Source organism: Bombyx mori, chromosome 17, assembly GCF_030269925.1.
Source record: "Bombyx mori chromosome 17, ASM3026992v2".
Taxonomy (NCBI): domain Eukaryota; kingdom Metazoa; phylum Arthropoda; class Insecta; order Lepidoptera; family Bombycidae; genus Bombyx; species Bombyx mori.
The window spans coordinates 2,344,302-2,365,586 of NC_085123.1; the positions used below are offsets into that span (position 1 = coordinate 2,344,302).

At 35.7% G+C, this 21,285-nt stretch overlaps 2 protein-coding genes and 1 non-coding gene across 3 annotated transcripts; 2 read left to right on the forward strand and 1 right to left on the reverse strand.

Moving 5' to 3' along the window:
* The first annotated feature begins 403 nt into the window (after window positions 1-403).
* On the forward strand, window positions 404-496 carry Mir2789 (microRNA mir-2789). Its single transcript, NR_107373.1, has one exon. It is a non-coding gene; the product is annotated as a microRNA mir-2789 (primary transcript).
* A 6,674-nt stretch (window positions 497-7,170) lies between these two features.
* Window positions 7,171-11,918, reverse strand: LOC119629768 (gloverin). The gene is made up of 6 exons (XM_038016843.2): window positions 11,713-11,918; window positions 10,898-10,989; window positions 9,824-9,915; window positions 9,164-9,278; window positions 8,437-8,622; window positions 7,171-7,519 (listed from the first exon to the last, which is right to left on the reverse strand). The coding sequence occupies exons 1-6, from the start codon at window positions 11,807-11,809 to the stop codon at window positions 7,385-7,387; spliced, it is 717 nt and encodes a 238-aa protein (XP_037872771.2). The 5' UTR covers window positions 11,810-11,918; the 3' UTR covers window positions 7,171-7,384.
* Window positions 11,919-12,825: 907 nt separating this feature from the next.
* Window positions 12,826-20,358, forward strand: LOC119629764 (U3 small nucleolar RNA-associated protein 14 homolog C). The gene is made up of 7 exons (XM_038016838.2): window positions 12,826-12,970; window positions 15,515-15,717; window positions 16,118-16,331; window positions 16,475-16,642; window positions 17,330-18,105; window positions 18,327-18,519; window positions 18,796-20,358. The coding sequence occupies exons 5-7, from the start codon at window positions 17,453-17,455 to the stop codon at window positions 20,353-20,355; spliced, it is 2,406 nt and encodes an 801-aa protein (XP_037872766.1). The 5' UTR covers window positions 12,826-12,970; window positions 15,515-15,717; window positions 16,118-16,331; window positions 16,475-16,642; window positions 17,330-17,452; the 3' UTR covers window positions 20,356-20,358.
* The last annotated feature ends 927 nt before the right edge of the window (window positions 20,359-21,285 follow it).

The following is a 21,285-nucleotide window of genomic DNA, read 5'->3' on the forward strand; positions in this document are numbered from 1 at the left end:
TATTTTTATGAAAAATGATAATATGGAGAGAATGAAAGATGATTCATTTGAAACATTAATTAACTGGAATTAAATTAAATCAAATGAGATGAGATGATGTGGGATGAAATATAATCTCAGTAAAATGGTGGTCATTTACGGAGATTTTTTCAGTGGACTTTTTGAAGGATCCCGAGAAGTTACGTTCAGCGGCTTTGTTTCATTTTCCCACATTTGTGCGCTTTCACAGATATTAAACAGTTAATAAACCACCGCTATTACACATTTAAACCTGAAGAAACACGAAATAGACAAAAATAAAACAAATCACACAACTTCACTCCTCGCGTTCCCGCCAAAAAGTCTCATAACAATCCATACCTACATCAGTATCATAGATTATACTAATGAACTGATAGAGCCACCGTGTTTATTTCTGTACTCTTTATTTTCTGTCACAGTTGTTCTGTCGTGGAAATGTCTGTCGTAGAAAGTTTGGAGGTGGATTCGTACAGCGATCTTTTAATCGCCAATGCATTAATTTAAGCAAGTAAACAAAATGATAGAGTAATAAAACACCGGTAAGTGTTACGAAATTTGTTGCGTTGGTTGCACACCACAATATTAATGGTTTCATTTGTTTTTAATATGTTTAAATTTATTCAAGTGTGATCGGAGTTGATAAAACTTGGAAAAAGGTGATTTGTTGTCCTATTTTATGGACAAAACAAATAGATTTAAAGATTTCTTATTTTGGAATATTATTGCTTTACACAAACCTTTATGTGGGTAATTTTAAATTAATTTACGTCATTTTGAACAAATGGGTTTTTTCAATTCTGCAACTTCATAAACAATTTTAATACCCTATCCAAAAAAGTTGTGATGTGGGAATTTAACCTTTTTTAAATAATTTAAAACATTAGACAAGTCTTTGTGTATAACTAGTAGCATGAAAAACGCGGGAAACCTTTGAATTTGGCGGGCGCGGTTTTTGTTTGAATTTGTTGAAAAATATTTTTTTTTAATCTATTAAGTGATCAGAATAGTTAAAACTTGTATATATTTGTAATTTTTATTATTATTTAAATTTTTTTGTATTTTATTCTTTTTTTCTTCGAGTTGGGGTAAGTTTTTTATATTTATATGAACGAGCCTCCGGACCCGGGGGGCACAGCGCCCCCCGCGGTTGCATTTGTCACAATCTCCAACGAATCCGGAATGGATTCTGACTGCTCTTTGGTGTCTAAAAGGAAGCTGAAGCGTAACCAGCTCCACAAAATTTGTAAAAATTGTAACAAAAGGAAAAGAAAAAATAATACAGAAACATTTAAACAATCGGACTGTCAATGCAAAGACGAATTTACTGAGAGCACTATTGATTTGCCTGCACCTGGTCCTTGCACTGATACATCTTCAAAGCCCGTTCCTCCCACTGATATGTCTCATAAAGCCTCCACACAAATTGGTAGGGCTAGTTATGATGCCAATGACCACGGCCCGTTTGTGGTACACGTGCAGAAAATACAGTCTGCTGATGATGATGGTACAACATTACACCCAGTTGTGTTTGGCAGATTTTTAAAAAAAAATTTTTTCAAAAATATTGTTAACGGAAGTTTGAAACGTATTGGCCGAAATAAAATGACACTTTCTTTTAATAATTATACAGACGCTAACAGCTTTGTCACTTCAAACTGCTTAGCTACAAACAACATGAAGGCTTTTATCCCAACTTTTAACATTACGAGGATGGGTTTAGTTAGGGGAGTCCCAACTGAGTGGTCCCCTGAAGATATTATGCAGAACACTAATGTACCCATTGGGTGTGGGGAAATTCTGAAAATTAGAAGACTAAACTATAAAGTCATGATAAACAACACACCCACATGGAAACCTTCGCAAACAGTCGTGTTTACATTTGATGGACAAGTTTTGCCCAAACGTGTATTTATGTGTTATAATTCTATGCCTGTTAAATTGTATATATACCCAACCATCCAGTGCTTTAATTGTTGCCGCTTTGGGCACACCAAGGTCCAATGTAGGTCAAAGCCCAGGTGCTTCAAGTGTGGTCAGGGCCACACTGGAGATACTTGTAATGTGGAGGAAGACTGTGTATCTTGCTGCTTATGTTCTGGGCTGCACTTTGCTTCGAGCAAAAAGTGTCCAGAGTACGTGAGACAAACAGATATTAAAGTAACAATGGCAGAGAATAGCTTATCCTATATTGAAGCGTCAAAATTACATCCCCCCATTTCTAAATCATTTGCTGATATTGTATCCTCTCTCCCAACTAAATCTGTTCCTGGTGGAAATACAGTATTGCCTGGTTCACCATCCTCACATACAATATCTTATAAAAAAACAGTCTTCACTAAACCCAGAACTCCTCCTCAACACAGTAAAGGTTTTGATCATGTAGCACATGAGTCTCTTGTAAGGGACTACAATATGCCAGAGCCTTCTAATGGATGTGCATTACCATCCTCGTCTAATGCAAATTCACAACAGACAATAGCAGAGTTAATTACTATATTGATCAAATTACTTTCTGAACCCAATTTATCTATACCGTCCCACGCTGCTAATTTAATTCATACTTATACTAATATTAATAATGGCCAACATGGACAAGTTAGTTCAATGGAATTGCCGCAGTATTATAAACAAAAAGCATGAAATTATACATATTATAAATACTTTTAATCCTTTTATATTTTCTCTATCTGAAACCTGGCTAAAGCCAGATTTTGTATTCAAAATCCCTGGTTATTCGTGCTTAAGAGAAGACAGGGCTGATGGATATGGTGGTGTATGCCTACTCATCAGAAACTCTAGCACCTTTTCTTCCTTCCCTCTCCCTTCACATAGTAACTGCTTTTCTGTCATTGCAGCTATTGTTGATGGTATCTGTTTTGTCTCTATCTATGTCCCTCATCCCTCCTTGCAAATCTTCAATGAAATTAAAAACTTCATTTCAGTTCTTCCTCGGCCTTTCATGATTCTGGGTGATTTCAACTCTCATCACACATCTTGGGGTAGTTCAGTATCTAATAGTTATGGTTATGAATTATTAGATATCTTAGACATGTATAGCCTGTGCATTTTAAACTCGGGTTCTCCTACTCGCCTCACAAAGCCTGGTGAAGTAATTAGTGCCATTGATCTGTCCATTTGTACTCCCCAGTTAGCATCTTCTCTATCTTGGTCTACTTTGTGTTCCACTTATAATAGTGATCACTATCCCATAATCATTTCATTTCCCTGTAAAAAAAAGGATACAATGTGTATTCAAAACTCTCGCCTCAAACACAAAATCATAGACTCTAAATGGAGTCAATACACGTTATTAATAGAAGAGAAAATTAATAATTGCTCAGAAGTTAATGTCATAGATAATAATTATTTCAAAGCTATTTTGTTAGAATCGGCTGATAATGTTTTTCCAAAGAAAAAGCCGTGTAGTAATAAGTTGTCATCTCCACCGTGGTGGGATGAAGAATGTACCAATGCTATAAAGAAACGCAAGGCAGCAGAGCGTAATTATCACAATAATATGTCTATGAAAAACTACGAGGCATTAATGACTATAATGAAAGAGGTTAGAAAACTATTTAAAAAAAAGAAATTTGACGGGTGGAGGAAATTTTGTAGCACTATATCACCTGAAACACATGCTACTGTCATATGGCGAAATATCAAAAGATTTAGATCAGCTGTCAATCCTTCTAACGCATTGTTGCTGCCTATAGAATTAGCAGATCAATTCCTTGATCGTTTGGCTCCTCCTTCTGCTCCACTCAACGATCCTATCCTGTCTTATAAGCAATATAACTCTGATGCCCCTTCTTCTCTAAATCTAACTTTTACGTTAGGGGAGTTAAAAGGTGTATTAAATCACGTCAAAGACAGTGCTCCAGGGGAAGATGGGATTCCATATTCCTTTTTGTCTCACCTTGGCGAAAAAGGATTAAATTACTTTTTAAATTTAATAAATAAAATTTTACTGACAGGTGACATTCCACCGTCATGGCGAAGTCAAATAGTATTGCCATTTTTAAAGCCGTCTAAGGTACAATCTGATATCAAATCATATCGTCCGATAGTTTTGTCATCGGTGATCACAAAAGTTGTTGAACATTTAATTAAAAATCGGCTTGAATGGTATATAGAAAATAACGAATATCTGTCCCAAACTCAGTTTGGATTTCGAAAAGGTAAAAGTGTGGGGGACAATTTAGGCATATTAGTTACGGATATTCGTAATGCTTTCTCAGATAAAAAGTCAGTAGTTGCTGCTTTTTTGGATATTAATTCGGCTTATGATAACGTTCTATTACATATTCTAAAAAGTAAATTAGATAAATTAAAGGTTCCCGATTTTTTAACTAATTCCATTGTAAATCTTCTTTCGGAGAGGAAAATTATTTTAGATGTTGGCGGCCCTTATAAGCCTAGTAGGCTGGTATGGAGAGGTTTGCCACAGGGGTCTGTTCTGAGTCCTTTATTGTACAATATTTATACATATGATCTAGAAGGTTCAGTCGGAGATTCAGCAAGTTTATTACAGTATGCCGATGACTTGGTTATTTATGCCTCTGATATGTCTGTAAGTACTGCTGAACGATATGTTTCCTCCTCTTTATCTTTGCTAAAAATCTGGATGGATGCAAATGGCCTTGATCTGTCTCCCTCAAAAAGTACTGTTGTACTTTTCACCAAATCCCGTACTCCTAGCTCACTTAATATAACATATGATGGGGATATATTACCCATTAGGAATCAAGTTAAGTTCTTAGGAGCTATTCTTGATTCTAAACTAACGGGTCAACCACACTGCGAATTTGTGGTTAGTAAATGTGAGCGAAACTTGAACATGCTGAGATGTCTCGGTGGGGTTTGGTGGGGTGCTCACCCGGCTACACTGAGGTTGGTGTATAATGCTGTCATTAGAAGTGTACTGGATTTTGGGACCTTTTTCTTAGACCCAGGTAATGTGGCTGGCTTTAGAAAACTAGATCTCATACAGTCTAGGGCTTTGAGGATTGTTTCTGGTGCCATGAAATCGAGTCCGGTTAATGCTCTGCAAATAGAATGTTGTGACCCTCCTTTAAACTTAAGACGTCAATATCTGTCCGATAGATTCATTTTTAGAATTGTTCAGTTCCATAATCATCCCCTCATTTCGAAACTAGAGTTTCTTTCTAAAAAAGTACCCTCTTCACATAAACCTTTACCTTGTCTGTTAAAAAGTTTCCTGAAATTCAAACAATTACAAGCCCCAACTCATTCTTTTCAGGTGCTTCCTTTATTTGGCGCTTCTTATGATTCTCTCTTACTTTCTCCAGTGATTTGCTTTTCTCTTGGCATTGAAAAATCTGATTTTAATGCCAATGAAAATTTTAATTGCAATGTCAATAGTAAATGGCCTAACTGGCATCAAATTTATACAGATGCATCTAAACACTCCAGTGGGTGTGTTGGTGTTGGAGTGTATCACAAACAGTACAACATAGTTCAGAAAATTAAATTACCTCCGGAATCATCGGTCTTTACCGGTGAATGTTTTGGACTATTAAAAGCTCTTGAATATGTGCTGTCTTTCAAACTAAAAAAAACCGTTGTATTTACTGATTCCTTAAGTGCATTACAGAGCTTAGCAAAATTTTCACTAAAACTTAACCTTTTTTTTCATGTAATATTTGAATGTAAGAGAAAGCTGTTGCACTGCCAATCACACAACTATTTAGTATCATTTTGTTGGGTACCTAGTCACTGTGGCATATCTGGAAATGTGAAAGCTGACAGTTTGGCCAACAGTGCTACTGTGACCGGTGACGTATACCCGTACAAGAATTTTGGCCATGATCTTGCTGCTTTGCCCGGCATATGCCTCCACAAATCGTGGAATATGTGTTGGGAAGAGAGCGGCCGGATTAAGGGTCGTTTCTTGTATGCTATACAGTCTTCCGTTCCCAGGAAGCCATGGTTTGCCAAATTGTCGTTTGGTAAAACCGCCACTTCTACTATAATTCGTATGCGTCTGGGACATAACAGCCTTCCAGTTCATTTGCACAAACTTGGTATCGTAACTGGTACCGCCTGTGAGTGTGGCGAGAGTTATTGTGACCTGAATCATATTTTCTTTGCTTGTTCTTTATATGATCATTCTTCCTTATATACTTCTTTAGTATCTGTCTCTGTTCCCCTTCCTACTAATATTTCTTTACTTCTTCGAGATTTTAATCCCCTTGTATATAGTATTTTAAGTAGGTTTATTTTAAATAATAACATTAAACTATAATTTTGATTTATTTTCCCTGTTATATAATTATTCTGATTTTTTTTGTAAATTCAATTCGTTCTAAATCATTTATGTTTTGTTGCGATAAGTTTCCTTCGTTTTTTATTATTTATAAACTGTAAATAAATAAAACGGCGAATTATAAAAACATTATTACTTGACGCTGGCTAATGCACAAAACGTGCCAGAGCCAAAAATAAAGAAGAAGAAGAAGAATTCTACTAACCGTCAATGTCAGATCGCCATGGGTACCATAGACCTATGGGTACCTTTAGGATTCTATTTTTACAAGTAATTTGCGCCATGCACATGCTACGATTGCTGTGACTCGAAACTGATCGCAAGAGAAATGGTCGCGAGAGTACGTCGCTACAGATGCGACTATTATTACAGCGCTTCAATCCATCATATAGAAATGTTATAGACAATTATTGAAAAATCTCGAGACCCTTGCATAGTTTAAATACACGGGTAAAATTACGTAGTTACATAAAAAAGACGTTTTTTTTTTCAGCACTAAAATCGTCCCCTGAAAACGAACATAGATATGCACGACACGGTGTAAATGAGGAGAATGTTGCTAGCTACGAGAAAATGTCACTGAAATGGTCACCGAGACGCCGCGTTTGATTTTTCTTTCCTTTTTTTTAAACTTAATTTATTGAGATAATTTTATTTTAATAAATTAAGTAGGTATTTTGGATTGTGGTGAAATGAAAGTTTTGGATTCGCATAATCTGTTTTCTTTTAATATAAAGTTTGTAGAATCGAACAAACATATCAGTCTGAAGGTGTTTCACTTTTCTTATATTTTTTTAGGCATTGCTTCTTCCTAATTCAATGTTGATGGTTGATTAATTTACTTAAAATAAAATGCAAGGAAATTTAGGAAACGTAATTTTTTTATTAAATTGTATTTCTAACCGTCATAACAAAGCACGAGATCCTATTTATCTAATTACATTATGAAACAAACTTACAGTTAGACATACTTCGTAAATTTCGATTTTAGATAAAACAATCAATAATAACCTATATTGAATAATAAAAAAAAACTAATTTATTTGGCAAAAGATTATTGTTTAAGTGTTGAGGTGATCACCAATCATGGCGGATCTCTGCTTGAAGACCGACGTCTGGTCTTTTGTGACCGAACTCCTTCGAGACCATACCACCGGCAGAAAAGTGGGTGTTCTTATCCAGATCCCACACACCGGAGCCTGATGCTGTCATCTGTAAAAAAAAAAACATAAAAAATGAAAACTTGCGTTGGTAAATGACAATTAATCAGATGGTTTCGGAGGACTTCACAGTTCTTTGAAATCGATGATGAGGGGTATTAAATTTTCATCACATAAAACCATGAAATATCATAGAAAATCTAGACTATTCTAGACTATCATGTGTCAAGACGAGTGGCGTTGAAATTAGAGTAGTGTATTATCTATCGTTAGAGTTGGAATGGAGTTGGAAGGTGTATGTATGGGCTCTGCGTGCTAAGTGCGAGTTTTTTAACGATCTCGATAGCGTAAAAGTTAACTTAAATTTGTATGGAGTTGGAACGTTTGCCTACATTTGCCGCTAGGGATGCTGCTCTAACTGCATACAAATTTGAGTTAACTTTTGCGCTATCGGGAACGTTAAAAAACTCGCACTAAGCAGACTGTTAGCCACTTTGTAGTGTGGCTTGTGAGCTGTGTTTTCGCACACCCACTTACATAATTAACAAGAACCCAAATTCGAAGTGCAATTTAATTGCTGAGAATTATCGACAAAAAATCCTTGTCCAAATACCTATGTCAGAAAACATAAAATTAACCAATTATTATTAAGCAGTAGTTTTAATGTTTGACATCGCGCTCTATAGAATTTGCCCCACTGTATTTAACTGTAGTGATTTTCATTATGCGATTGAGGCTTTAAGTTCATGTACAAGATTATACAGGACATCCTTAAGACAATTATGATTTCTCACTTATGCCCTCTCCGAGTCTCATTTTTTCTGACTAGACAATGATCGTGTATGTATGCAAAATGTTATAGAAAAAGGTTGACTTATGGCCCCAGACTGTACAGATAGTACCGGCGCCTGTAGTGAAAAGGGAAAGGCTCCGTTTTAAAATACATATTTATATAGTACTAAAACTAACCCCAGATCTGCCACCGATTTGTCTATTTAGGTCAATAGTGGCTTGTGCATTCTTGTTCGCCCAGTCTAGGCGTCCGCCGTAGTTGGTGCTGTCGCCTCCAGGTCCTAAAACCCTGGTACCGTAAGCCTGACCGGTTAGTTTGCCGCGGTCGTCATTAAAGATCTCTTTGTTGTAACCAGCTTTTCCCTGAAACACAATTAATTGGTCCATCAAACATTGATTGGTTACAAGGATTGCGCATGTTAAGATCATTCATTTCTGTTTATAAAGCAGGTTTGAAATTACCTTATACATCGATCTAGCCACTGATTCATTAATTCATCACCATCCAGCAGACTAATCACTCCTGCCGGAAGGGCGGGGGGTTCCAGTCCAGACAGGAAGGGTTCCCGAGGCCCGCGCCATGCCCCCGTCAAGGGATTTGAGGACCCAGAAGCGGTTTGAAATTTACAGTGAAGACTTCTATCTATACATACTTCGAGATAAGTGATAAATGGCTATTGATCGACGTGGGAACTATTAAGATTGATTAGCATGACGAAATTGGAGCTGATGGAAAATTAAAGATTTTTAATTTCAATCATCGTTGTTCAAAAATATCTGAACAGCTATGCCTAGCCCATTTATGCCTTCGTTTGCAGAAAAATCGTTTCATAGAATTCAGGGAACACTTTCTATAAGTCTATAAGATCTCACGTGATGGGATTAAAGTTTATTTTAAACTTACAAAGAGGCCATCATCGTTTTGTCCCAAAGTGCCAAAGACCTTGCCTCCCCCCATTTGTTTGTCCCAAGTGACGTCACGGGGGTGTCGCCTTGAGGATTGCCCGCTGATCGAGTAACTGAAAATTAAGTAATTACAATTCCTAGTGTTCGGTCAGTGATTGAGATTCGAATATAATCACGTGTCTGTGTGATTCTTAAGATCGATTTGTTTCAATAGTTATATTTTCTCTTTGGTTTTGTTATTGCAATTACGAAAAAGAAGTGATTAATTCAAATTAAATTGTCATAGCATCGACAATAGCTGCTAGGCAAATAAATTAACAAAACCAGTTGACAAACATTGGAGACAGTGGTACTCAATTGTTTTCTTCTTCTTTTTTTTCAGAGAAAATTGTTGCCAGGATATTTTTTGCTAGATAATGATACCAAACTTTGTTAATTACTACTACCAAAAGAAATTGGTACTTAACTGTTTTAATTAAAAATACTAATGAAGAAGATGGTACGTAATAAAACAGTCGAGGTTTTGCATGTTCCTATATCAGACGTTACATTTTTTTCATATGGTAATTTCAAACTATGAACTAAGAAATCGAGGCGTTTGTAAATCTATGCAAATTAAATATGAGATTAGTAATAATATTTAAGCAAATCTACTCACTCTTCTGCGTAATCAGAAGGTCCGTAAACTTCTGCGTTAACACACACCAGAGTTGTAGCGAAGATATAAAACAGATTTGAATTCATTTTGAGCTAAAACAATAAGAACGATTCATTAAGTTCATTCCAAATAAAATCAGATGATACACATGTGAACAGCTCTCCTAATGAAAGAGTTGGATGGCATCGTCAACCAACGAGGGTTCCACCAGTTTGCGGGTCTTCACTGGTGGTAGGACCTCTTGTGAGTCCGCGCGTGTGGGTACCACCACCCTGCCTATTTCTGCCGTGAAGCAGTAATGCGTTTCGGTTTGAAGGGTGGGGCAGCCGTTGTAACTTACTTGAGACCTTAGAACTTATATCTCAAGGTGGGTGGCGCATTTACGTTGTAAATGTCTATGGGCTCCAGTAACCACTTAACACCAGGTGGGCTGTGAGCTCGTCCACGCATCTAAGCAATAAAAAAAAAGAAAAAAAAAACTTTAGTACAAAAAATACATATTAATGTGGAATGTGTCCTCCGGGATATATCGGACCAGCGCGGATATTCTAAACATGGCTATATTAATTTTTATAATTAATTATCAGCTCGAATAATACAGTACTTTTAGTGAATTGTCATCTGAAAAAAGAGACTACAATTTAAAGAGTGCTTTAAAAACTGCATTGTCATTTGACGATTCATCAAAGTTAACAGACTTTTGACAAAACTATACTTGAGACCTTAGAACTTATATCTCAAGATGGGTGGTGGCGCATTTACGTTGTGGATGTCTATGGGCTCCAGTAACAACTTAACACCAGGTGGGCTGTGAGCTCGTCCACCCACCTAAGCAATAAAAAAAAGTTAGATTTGTTGACGTCTGTAGCGTTAATTTAAAGACTTAGACTTGTTTGTTTGCGGAAGCAAAGAAGAGTAATACAAACTAAGACTAAGAACTCATGTCTCAACATGACTGATGGCATTTGCGTTATTGTTGCCTATGGGTTTCGGTAACAACATAAGTAACACTAGGTTTGCTGCGAACTCGTCCACTAAACTAAGCAAAAAAATAATACAAAACAAAGTACTTACTTGTATCAAGTTTCGCTCCTCAAGACCGAATGTAGTGGATAGTTGCGGTGCGGATGTATTTAAATGAATCTTCCGTGTAAGAGGTGAAGTCCCTGTTGAATAAGGAGGATAAAGGAATAGTTATTCTGTGATAGGTTCTTTTTCGCGGTTTATCTCATGAGATGCGTAATGAATGTTTACAATGGAAAGAAACCAATAATTTTTATTTTTTCGAATAGAAAACTAAAAAGTTTTAGACAATGAAGGTTTTTCTTTACATGATGTTAACCTATTACGGTTGCCCATAGACGCCATAATGTAAAGGAAGCTGTCTTGAGACGTTAGATTCGATTGTCAATCGCATTGTAAAATAGGCCGTGCGACTTTTCAAACGAAACTGTTTTTATTGCTGCGATGCCCGCACTCCGACCGACATGGTATTGCTCAAGTGGTTATTGGTGTTAACAGACATCAACAACGTAAATGCCGCCATCCACCTTGAAACATCAGTCTCAGTTTTACAGTACAACGGCTGCCCCACCCTTCAGCCCACTGAGTTTCTCGCTGGATCTTCTCAGTGGGTCACGTTTCCGTTGCGGTGGTAGATTCTGCGAAGCACTGCTCTTGCCAGGGTCAGTGTTAGCAACACTCCGGTTTGAGCCCCGTGAGCTCACCTACAAACGCTAGGGCGAAGCTGAAATAGCCTCTCAAGGCTATTAGCATAGATAGTATAAAAAAAAACCACCCTTCAAACCGACACGCTTTTCGGCTTTACGGCAGAAATAGGCAGGGTGGTGGCAGTGGTACTTACCCGACGAGCGCACAACATGCCTTACCATCGGTAATTCTTCTTCTTCGTCGCTTCCTCATTACTGAGGGTCGTGACCACCTTGGTCTAGTTTTTGCACCAGCTTCCTCCAATGTTGCATGCATTCGGCTTGCTTAATGGCGCCCGGGACGCTGGTGTTTGTGGACTCCTTGACAATGTCCGTCCACCTGGTTGGCAATCTTCCTCGACTTCTCTTTCCTTCCACGTGACCTACAACTATTGGTTTTTTCCAAGTTGTCAGGATTATAAGTAAGTTGTCGGTAATTACTTAAATTATAATTTTTACGAGTTTGATTTTCATGACACGATGTTAAAGTCTAAATGTTAAATAAATAAAGCTAAATAAGTCTAAATGTTGTAGATGTATATGGGCGCTAGTAACCACTTAACACCAGGTGGGCTGTGAGCTCGTCCACCCATCTAAACAATAAAAAAAAAAAACAAGAATGATCTCATCGTATCAATGAGCACATCGCGCATAACACCATCCTAACGTCACTTTATAATTATATTATTATCTACAACAACAACAGTTGATAAGAAATGTCACAAAGTGTTCGTTAGGTTCTTTTTTTAAAGTCATGTTCCTTATAGATACGTGCTATTCATTGCTTCTCATCTTGCAAAATATGCCTATTTATGACTAGCATAACCGATATACTTTATTGTTATAACCCGCAGGAGTATGTTTGGTGCATCCGGTACATTTAATTTCCGGAACGAATTAATCTAAAGTTCCGGTTTCAAGCGTGGCATAGCTATTGTACAAAACAAATGAATCTCCCATCTCAAGTATCAAGATTATTCTGGTAGTCGCCGTACGGTGTCTAATGCATCAACAACTTAATAAAGGTCTGTAATAGCTCTATCTTCACTTTAGTTTCTCCAATCCAATTATTGGATAATCCTATACTAGTCCTATATCGTTCTATCTTTAACAGGTACTGGTGTTAAGGCATGTTGCAAGCATCTTCTTTCTTTTACCTACAGTACGGCTGATGCAAAAGGGGATAGACGTGATACTAATTTGATTAATAGTTTGATCGCAAATGGGGTCCGTGTGTTGTGATGACTGCTTAACAAACCTCCGACATAGGCCGGATAAGCTGCCTATTTAAGGCAGAAACAATAATTCTATCTGCTATTGGCTTAGATGAGTGAAAGAATTCACGGTCAATCTGGGGTAAAGTGATTACTAAAGCCGAGTTGATTCCTGGAACGAGAGCAGAGCAGAGTGAATATCGTCAATTACCGTGAAACATGAGGTAAAACTCTCAATTGTATTGTAGAAACGCTATTACCACGCTCATCCGGCCTAATTTAGGATTTCCTGTGTTATAGATACCAGAGATTTACAACATACTTACTTATATATGTAACTAGTCAGGTCATAAGTATTGTCACACAGTAAAAACTTTTCTTTTAGAATGCTGGCCACATAAAAGTTTATTGAATTCGAATTTCGAATTGTTTATGAAAATAAAAATGTATACTTTTAAAATTTTATTCATTTTTAAATATGGAGTGAACGCTTAAAGAAGACCGTGTCGCAGTTATTGCGTTGCATCGTTGCGGTTACGCGCCAATTCAAATTTTTAACATACTGAAAAATTTGAATATAACCAAAAGATTCGTTTATCGTACCATCAAACGATACAATGAAGACTCTAGTGTAGATGACAGGTCAAGAAGTGGTCGCCCTCGGTCTGTTAGGACTCCAGCAGTGATAAAAGCTGTGAAGGCGCGAATTCAAAGAAATCCCAAACGTAAGCAGAAACTGTTGGCCCTTCAGATGGGGTTAAGCAGAACCACGGTGAAAAGGGTGTTAAATGAAGACTTTGGGCTTCGGGCATATCGAAGAAAAACAGGACATCGTTTGAATGCTCGTCTAATGGACCTGAGACTGAAGAGATGCGGCGCTTTGTTGAAGCGGTACGCGGGAAAAATATATCGGGAAATTCTTTTTTCGGATGAAAAAATGTTTACCGTAGAAGAGAGCTACAACAAACAAAATGATAAGGTGTACGCACACATTAGTGAAGAAGCGAGCAACCGTATTCCGCGTGTCCATCCGAGGTCATTTTCCATCCTCGCTCATGGTATGGTTGGGAGTTTCTTATTGGGGCTTAACAGAGGTACATTTTTGTGAGAAAGGTGTAAAAACGAATGCAGTTGTGTATCAAAATACAGTCCTGACGCACCTTGTGGAACCTGTTTCTCATACCATGTTCAATAACAGGCACTGGGTATTCCAACAAGATTCGGCGCCAGCTCATAGAGCGATGAGCACACAAGACTGGCTGGCGGCGCGTGAAATCGACTTCATCCGGCACGAAGACTGGCCCTCCTCCAGTCCAGATTTGAATCCGTTAGATTACAAGATATGGCAACACTTGGAGGAAAAGGCGTGCTCAAAGCCTCATCCCAATTTGGAGTCACTCAAGACATCCTTGATTAAGGCAGCCGCCGATATTGACATGGACCTCGTTCGTGCTGCGATAGACGACTGGCCGCGCAGATTGATGGCCTGTATTCAAAATCACGGAGGTCATTTTGAATAAACTTTAGTGTCATAAGAATCTATGTTTTGTTAAGTTCATTTTGGTATATGAATGGTTACATAATGAATAAACTTGTTACAATTATTTTACATTAAACATGTGACAGAATTTATGACCTGACTAGGTATAGATAATAAGCACCCAGACAGAGAGCGAACAAATCTGTCCATCACACAATGTTTGCCCAAAGTCAGTGGTCTTTAATGACACGCGCATGAAGACATTGGGTTCCGTTTCTCTAGCCCTCAAATTTGTGCAGTAATAGCTGTAACTCTTTCGATTGCTCAATCCGGCGCTCAGTAAAGAGGAAACATCAATAAAGTGTTCCAGAGACTTCCACGAAACTATGTTGTGTTCAGTGCTCGTTTTTTTAAGCCTGTGAGTGTATTGATTTTAATTTACATATCTAATTTGTTACTTTTCTTTGTAATTAGTATCCCATAGACAACATTAGAAGTCAATTTAATTTTAAATTTAAAGTTTTATAAAATACGAATATTTGAACCTAAGTATGGACGGAGTGTTGAACAACTAAAACATGTGAATGGTCAAATGTGTTTTATGCTGGGCCAGGAGATATAAGGTGAAGAATGAGCATTTCAAAAGAAACTTAAAAGGAATGTCATCTTGCTAGCAGAGAAATTGGTAATATTCTTAATTGGAGATATGCAAGCGTAATATGGCCACGCTTTGAGAAACTATAATGATAAAATGAAATGATAGATGAATAAGTGGGTAGCGGAAGTTCGTTAACTTGATTGCGTCGAGATGTATATGAAAGATGCACTTAAGTACCAAGATTAACGTAGGTAGATGGGAGGAGAGAAGGATTTTTTTATTTTCATAGTATACAAACAAGCATACGACCTGATGAAAACTAGTTACCGTTGCTCAGACAAGAATACAATGGGTGAGGCTTTCGGGGGGCTCTAGTATAAACAGGAGGGATTTTGACTTCCGGATAATGTATCGCCATAGACCTTTTAAACATTTGCTCGAAAAATGTGTGTGATATTTTCAAGGTTTGAATATGTATATATTATGGTGTACGGTTAATTATTCCACCATAACTTTATACACCAGGACAGGTTTAGATATATGGGGTATTATGCCGAGTGACCATACCTATTTTTATTGTTTAATTTGGGTACGCTTGATTTTATTTTTAGTTATTCAATTTACGATTTAGGTAACATTAATGTGAAAAACTGAAGTTGTTTTGAAACGTTTACATTATAAATATCACAGATCAATTTTATCTACAAAAAGTCAAGATATCGGCGTGCTCATACTAGCTCGAGGGGGCTCGAAAGGGATTCCCTTGAAAAATCTACAAACAGTTGGTGGAATAAGTCTTTTGTGTCGCGCAATTATCACAGCCAGAAGATCTGATTTGAAACAAGTGGTTGTGTCCACGGATCATCCATTAATTGCTTTGGAGGCAGTGACTTGTGAGTAAACGTTTTACGTCTTGAAAGTTGTGGATAGAATTATTTATTTATTTATTGCATTGATGGATGGGCGACCTCATGACCCACCTTGTTATTAAGTGGTTGACGGGGCCTATAGATGTGAATTCCACAAACATAATCAAAAAATCCCCTTTCTAAATTTAAATTAACATTCAAATTTTATATAAACGGACTGATCCACCTACAGCTCTTTGTCTTAATCTATGCTGCGATTGCAATGTGTAGTTACATTAACGGTTAGCTATCGGAATTTTTATTTCGATGTTTTAAATTTTCTCACTAATGCAGGAAGAAATTTCAGAAAAACAACTATTAAAGATACTAATTATTAGTAAGACAACGGTTAGGAAATTCTTGTCAAAATATAATTTTGTTTAAGGTGGTGCTACTCCTTTTAAACGTAGTAAAGTAACGGCCACTGACTGGGCTCCGTCCATTTGGGGAGTTCAAGAATATTTGTGGTCTAATAGTGAAATAAATACATTAGTTTTGATTCAAGCCACGTCACCGCTTACGAAACCTTCACAGTTAAGGCTTGCTTTAAATAAACTAAATATACCAAAACCGGTCGATTGTGTCTTTTCAGTAGCTAGGTGAGTTTTTGATTAAAATTAAACTTTTTAAGAACCTGTACCTTTGCTTATCACCGAAATTGCCAGTAATACATTTTTCAGAAGAAGTATGTCACATTTCTTAACAGTAATTTATTGACTTAACTATATGAGCAATGTTTCAGAAGCTATAGTTTACGCTGGCGTTACGAAAATGGGAATGTATTTCCCTTGAATTTTCATGTTTTCAATCGGCCTAGGCGTCAGGATTGGAAAGGAGAATTAATAGAAACAGGTGCATTTTATGTTTCCAGAAGAACGATATTGGAAAAAGGCTTATTTCAAAATAATAAGTGAGTTTACTAAAACTAATTACAATAAGTTAGTATTTTCTTCGGCTTTTGCGGGTTATAGACATAATTAAGTTCCGTCTTAGCGCAATATTGTAATGTCGACAAATAACAATTCAATTGTCCGCGACCACGAAAACTGTAGAGTATTCGAAACGTCGGAAATATTAAAATGACAATAAAAACGCGAAATTAAAAAGGAAGTTACCTAAAAAATTTATGTTTTTTATCCCTATTAATTTATGTTACTACACTATTTTTGGGTCTGGAATAAATTTTCTCTCATTGTCCGTCGTAAATATTTTATAATAAAGCAAACGGTGTTCGGTGTCTGAGGATGTTAAAGTGTGTACTGGTTGTGGCTTATTAATAGTTTAGTTAATCTTTCTAAGAGTTAAACTGTTGGAAAATGAAAAAAAGCTAGAAGTGGATGGATGTTGTGTTCTTTAAAACACTCCAAGAAATTTTCAATCTCCTGCCATTCTACCTACGTTTTTATTTCATTTCTCGTAGTTCGAATTCATTCAATTCCATTACATCTTTCTCCTTTCCATCCACTGTTTGTATTATGAATTTGAACATTTTCGACTTTTTCCAAAAATTTGGCTATATAGCCTATGTCCCTTTGCTCCGATTTGACACATCTATCTTTTGACATTATCTGACAAATTTGTAATTTTAATTTTTTAGGTTAGGTGAAAGATTTTTATGTATTTTAAGGATAACGTGGTAAAATTAAAAAAAAACTTTATGCTAGTAGCAATTGCAAGTTCCGTAGTTTAATATTGCTAATTATTAACAAAGTTACATAAGATGGAAGGTATTGATGATATAGAGCACATAGCTTCGGACCATGATCAACTAATTAGTGTGATTTCCAAATTAGATAAAACTCAGCATATAATAGAGCCCACACGCAACGAGCCCACAAACATCAATTCAGAATTTAATTTGATAAAAAAATCGAATAAGTCAATTTTGAAAAATGTTTCTAACATTTTGAGTGATACTGCTTCACATGTAGAGATTACGAAAAAATTGCTGAAAAGCCAGGAAGAGTCCAAGGTCTTAAGTAAACCATTAGAAAAACCACAGGTTGAGCGTATAAAGCGAGCGACAGGATATTTAGAAACAAAAAAGAAAGTTGGTCGGTGGGACCCCATTGTTGCTCGCAGTCGAACAGTGGACCAGGTTTTCTTTCCTTTGAAAAAAGCAGAAAATAGATTGCAGCCAACGCAAGCCTTCATTTCAAAATTAAAAACTAAATCTGAACTAGAACGCGAATTGGAGGCAGTAGATCCACCAGATATTGTTCAGGAAGACGATGAGGAAGAACAGGTGTACCCAATGTCGTATGAAGAAATGGTTGAACACAGGCAACATTTGGCAAAAATACGAGCTCAAGAATCATATAGAGCTGCAAAAGCTAAACGCCAAAGTAAAATCAAGAGCAAGAAATATCATAGGTTAGTAGTTTCATTCTCATCTGGTTATTTTACTTAAATTATTATTATTGTTTATTAATTTAATAGCTTTATAGCAAATATAAATATAGTAGTACAAATGGTGGAAATATGAATGAAAATGAAATATATTGTAATTATTCTTAGTAGATATTTTTTAAATGTAGTAAACTGTTTCAGTGTGTCTTTCATACCAGCAGGTCTATGTGACTTTCTCCTTTCAGAATTTTGAAGAAAGACAGGCTAAAACAACAGTTAAAAGAGTTTGAAGAATTACAAAAAAGTAATCCAGAGGAGGCCTTAAAGAAATTGGAGGCTCTGGAAAAATCTAGAGCATTAGAAAGACATACACTGCGGCATAAGAACACTGGAAAGTGGGCAAAAAATAAAATGATCAGAGCAAAGTATGATAAAGAGGTATGTAAACAATTTTATTTATAGTAATTGATAGATATTAGACATCACAATGTGGATACTGCAGCTTAAAGTCTCAATTGAATTAGAATAACTGATTAAACTCAGTAATTAGAAATGAAGTTAAAACAAATAATAGTTTTAATAATTTATATTAATAATAATTTATTAGTTCTTACTATATGAACAGACAGTCTTATTCTTGAGAAGATTAATATTCTGAAGAGGATTGTTGGTACAGAGTAATAAACTAATATTTTTTTTTGTTTATTATTACAGGCTCGGCAAGAAATAGCAGAACAGTTAGCAGTTAGTCGAAGTTTGACACAAAAGACACAAGACCCTGATAGTTCAGATGATGATGCAGAAGATAATGTAGTTATTCCTGATATTGCTTTAGCACAAGACCCGATGAATCCTTGGATGTTGAAACAAAACAATAAGTCTAATGTTGATGCAGAATTTGATTTCGGCTACAAAAAATATTTGAAAGGAAAAATGTTTAAACATAAAGAAGACAGTGGTAGTGAAGATGAAGCAGAAAAAAATAATGATACTACAAAAGCATGTTCTGATGCTGGATTAAATACTTTAAAAAATAAAATTGAGAAAATATTTAACAACAAAAATGAAAGTGCACAAATTGATAAAAATATTGAAGAAGACAACAGTACTGAACAAAATCAATCAGATCTGAATCAACCAATTCAGAACAATTCCAATATTACAAAAAACAAGATTGTTGAAACAGAACAAAAACAAAAAGAAAACAAAATGAAGAAAAATAAAGAAACTCTTAACAATAATAAAAAATCCCTTAAAACTAAACTGGTAGCAACATCTTATTGGACTGTTGAACCTGTAGAGAATAAAGATAAAAAGTACACTGAAGGTGTTGGGGGTGCATTTGATAATTTGGAAAGAAACATATCGAAACAAGTTAATATGAAATTAGATATTTTCAGGAGGAAATTAAGAAAGCTTGAACAGCTAACAGCTTCAAAGAGTAAAAAGAAATCCAAAAGAATAGGAAACAGTGAATCATATATACCTGAGAATAATTTGGAGTACTTAAAATTAGCAACTCAAAATAAGAAAGCTATAATTGATGAACAGTTACTAGAAACTACTTCAAAAACTATTCCTACTGAAGAAACAATATCTGATGATATTATGTCGAGGGCTATGCTACATAACAAGATTCCAGCTGAGGAACCTACAAACTCAAACATTGATCCCAGTAAATTTATTGAGGTCAAACCGAAATTCTTAAACTCTGAAATATCTCGACAAGAAACTGAATTAGATGTTTTAGATGATGAACAAGTTGTACCAAAAGTCAATATAGAAGAAGTATTTGAGGAAGATGATGTTGTAGCTAGCTTTAGGCAAGAAAAAGAAGATGAGGCTAATAAAGATAAGCCCGAAGATATTAACTTGACTCTGCCAGGATGGGGAGCGTGGGGAGGAAAAGGAGTGAAAGCACCGAAACGAAAAAGAAATAGATTCATTACTAAATTTGCCCCAAAAACTCCCAGGAGGGATGAGAACAAAGGTGATGTAATCATTAAAGAATACAAGGATCTAAAATTGGATGCACATAAAGTAAAAGAACTCCCATATCCTTTCAACAGTGTTAAAGAATTCGAGGCCTCACTAAGAGCTCCATTAGGCAACACATTTATACCTGAGACTGCACACCGAAAACTTACACGTCCAAATGTTGTCACTATGGCAGGCGCTATTATAGAACCTATGGATGAAGATGAATTGTTACAAAAGAAGAATCGTACCTTTAAATCATCCAACGTGATACAATTCATAAATAAAGATGGTTGATTATTTTATGTTTTATTTGACATGTATGTATGAGATTATGTTCCATTTAATTTTTTAAGTAATATCAAAAATATTTTTTTGTGTGCAAAGAAAATAAATAAAATTATAAATAAAATTATAAATGAAACAAAATAAAACAAATATAATAAAAACACCGAGAAGTAAAAAACAAGTTCCATATCATTTTATCATATAAATAATTAAAACTTATGTATGTATTTATTTGTCTGTAATATTTTCTAATATGTTAAATTCCAATTTTAGGTTATTAGATGTAGCTGTTTTTTAATTTCGTTTTTGACAAAATTTAATAATAAAAGGGTTTCTCAAAATTATGATTAATACTATTAAAAATATAAGATCTGTTCAATAATATTAAAATAAAAAACAATGATACTGTATATAATAAGTTTTAATGAACGAAAATGAATAAAAATAATAACAATCCATTTTTTTAAGGGGTTTTATGACCTGATAACTAAGACGGTCATGTCTTATTTTAATTTATACTGTTATTTTTATGAAAAATGATAATATGGAGAGAATGAAAGATGATTCATTTGAAACATTAATTAACTGGAATTAAATTAAATCAAATGAGATGAGATGATGTGGGATGAAATATAATCTCAGTAAAATGGTGGTCATTTACGGAGATTTTTTCAGTGGACTTTTTGAAGGATCCCGAGAAGTTACGTTCAGCGGCTTTGTTTCATTTTCCCACATTTGTGCGCTTTCACAGATATTAAACAGTTAATAAACCACCGCTATTACACATTTAAACCTGAAGAAACACGAAATAGACAAAAATAAAACAAATCACACAACTTCACTCCTCGCGTTCCCGCCAAAAAGTCTCATAACAATCCATACCTACATCAGTATCATAGATTATACTAATGAACTGATAGAGCCACCGTGTTTATTTCT

Excerpts from the sequence above, each read along its gene's own strand:
- LOC119629764 (XM_038016838.2), top strand. The coding sequence starts at position 17,453 with ATGGAAGGTATTGATGATATAGAGCACATAGCTTCGGACCATGATCAA. Across the intron at positions 18,106-18,326 it reads AAGAGCAAGAAATATCATAG|AATTTTGAAGAAAGACAGGC; the intron begins GTTAGTAGTTTC and ends TTCTCCTTTCAG. Across the intron at positions 18,520-18,795 it reads GAGCAAAGTATGATAAAGAG|GCTCGGCAAGAAATAGCAGA; the intron begins GTATGTAAACAA and ends TTATTATTACAG.
- LOC119629768 (XM_038016843.2), bottom strand. The coding sequence starts at position 11,809 with ATGCATGCAACATTGGAGGAAGCTGGTGCAAAAACTAGACCAAGGTGG. Across the intron at positions 9,279-9,823 it reads CCTTCTGATTACGCAGAAGA|TTACTCGATCAGCGGGCAAT; the intron begins GTGAGTAGATTT and ends CTTAATTTTCAG. Across the intron at positions 7,520-8,436 it reads AAATCGGTGGCAGATCTGGG|ATGACAGCATCAGGCTCCGG; the intron begins GTTAGTTTTAGT and ends TTTTTTTTACAG.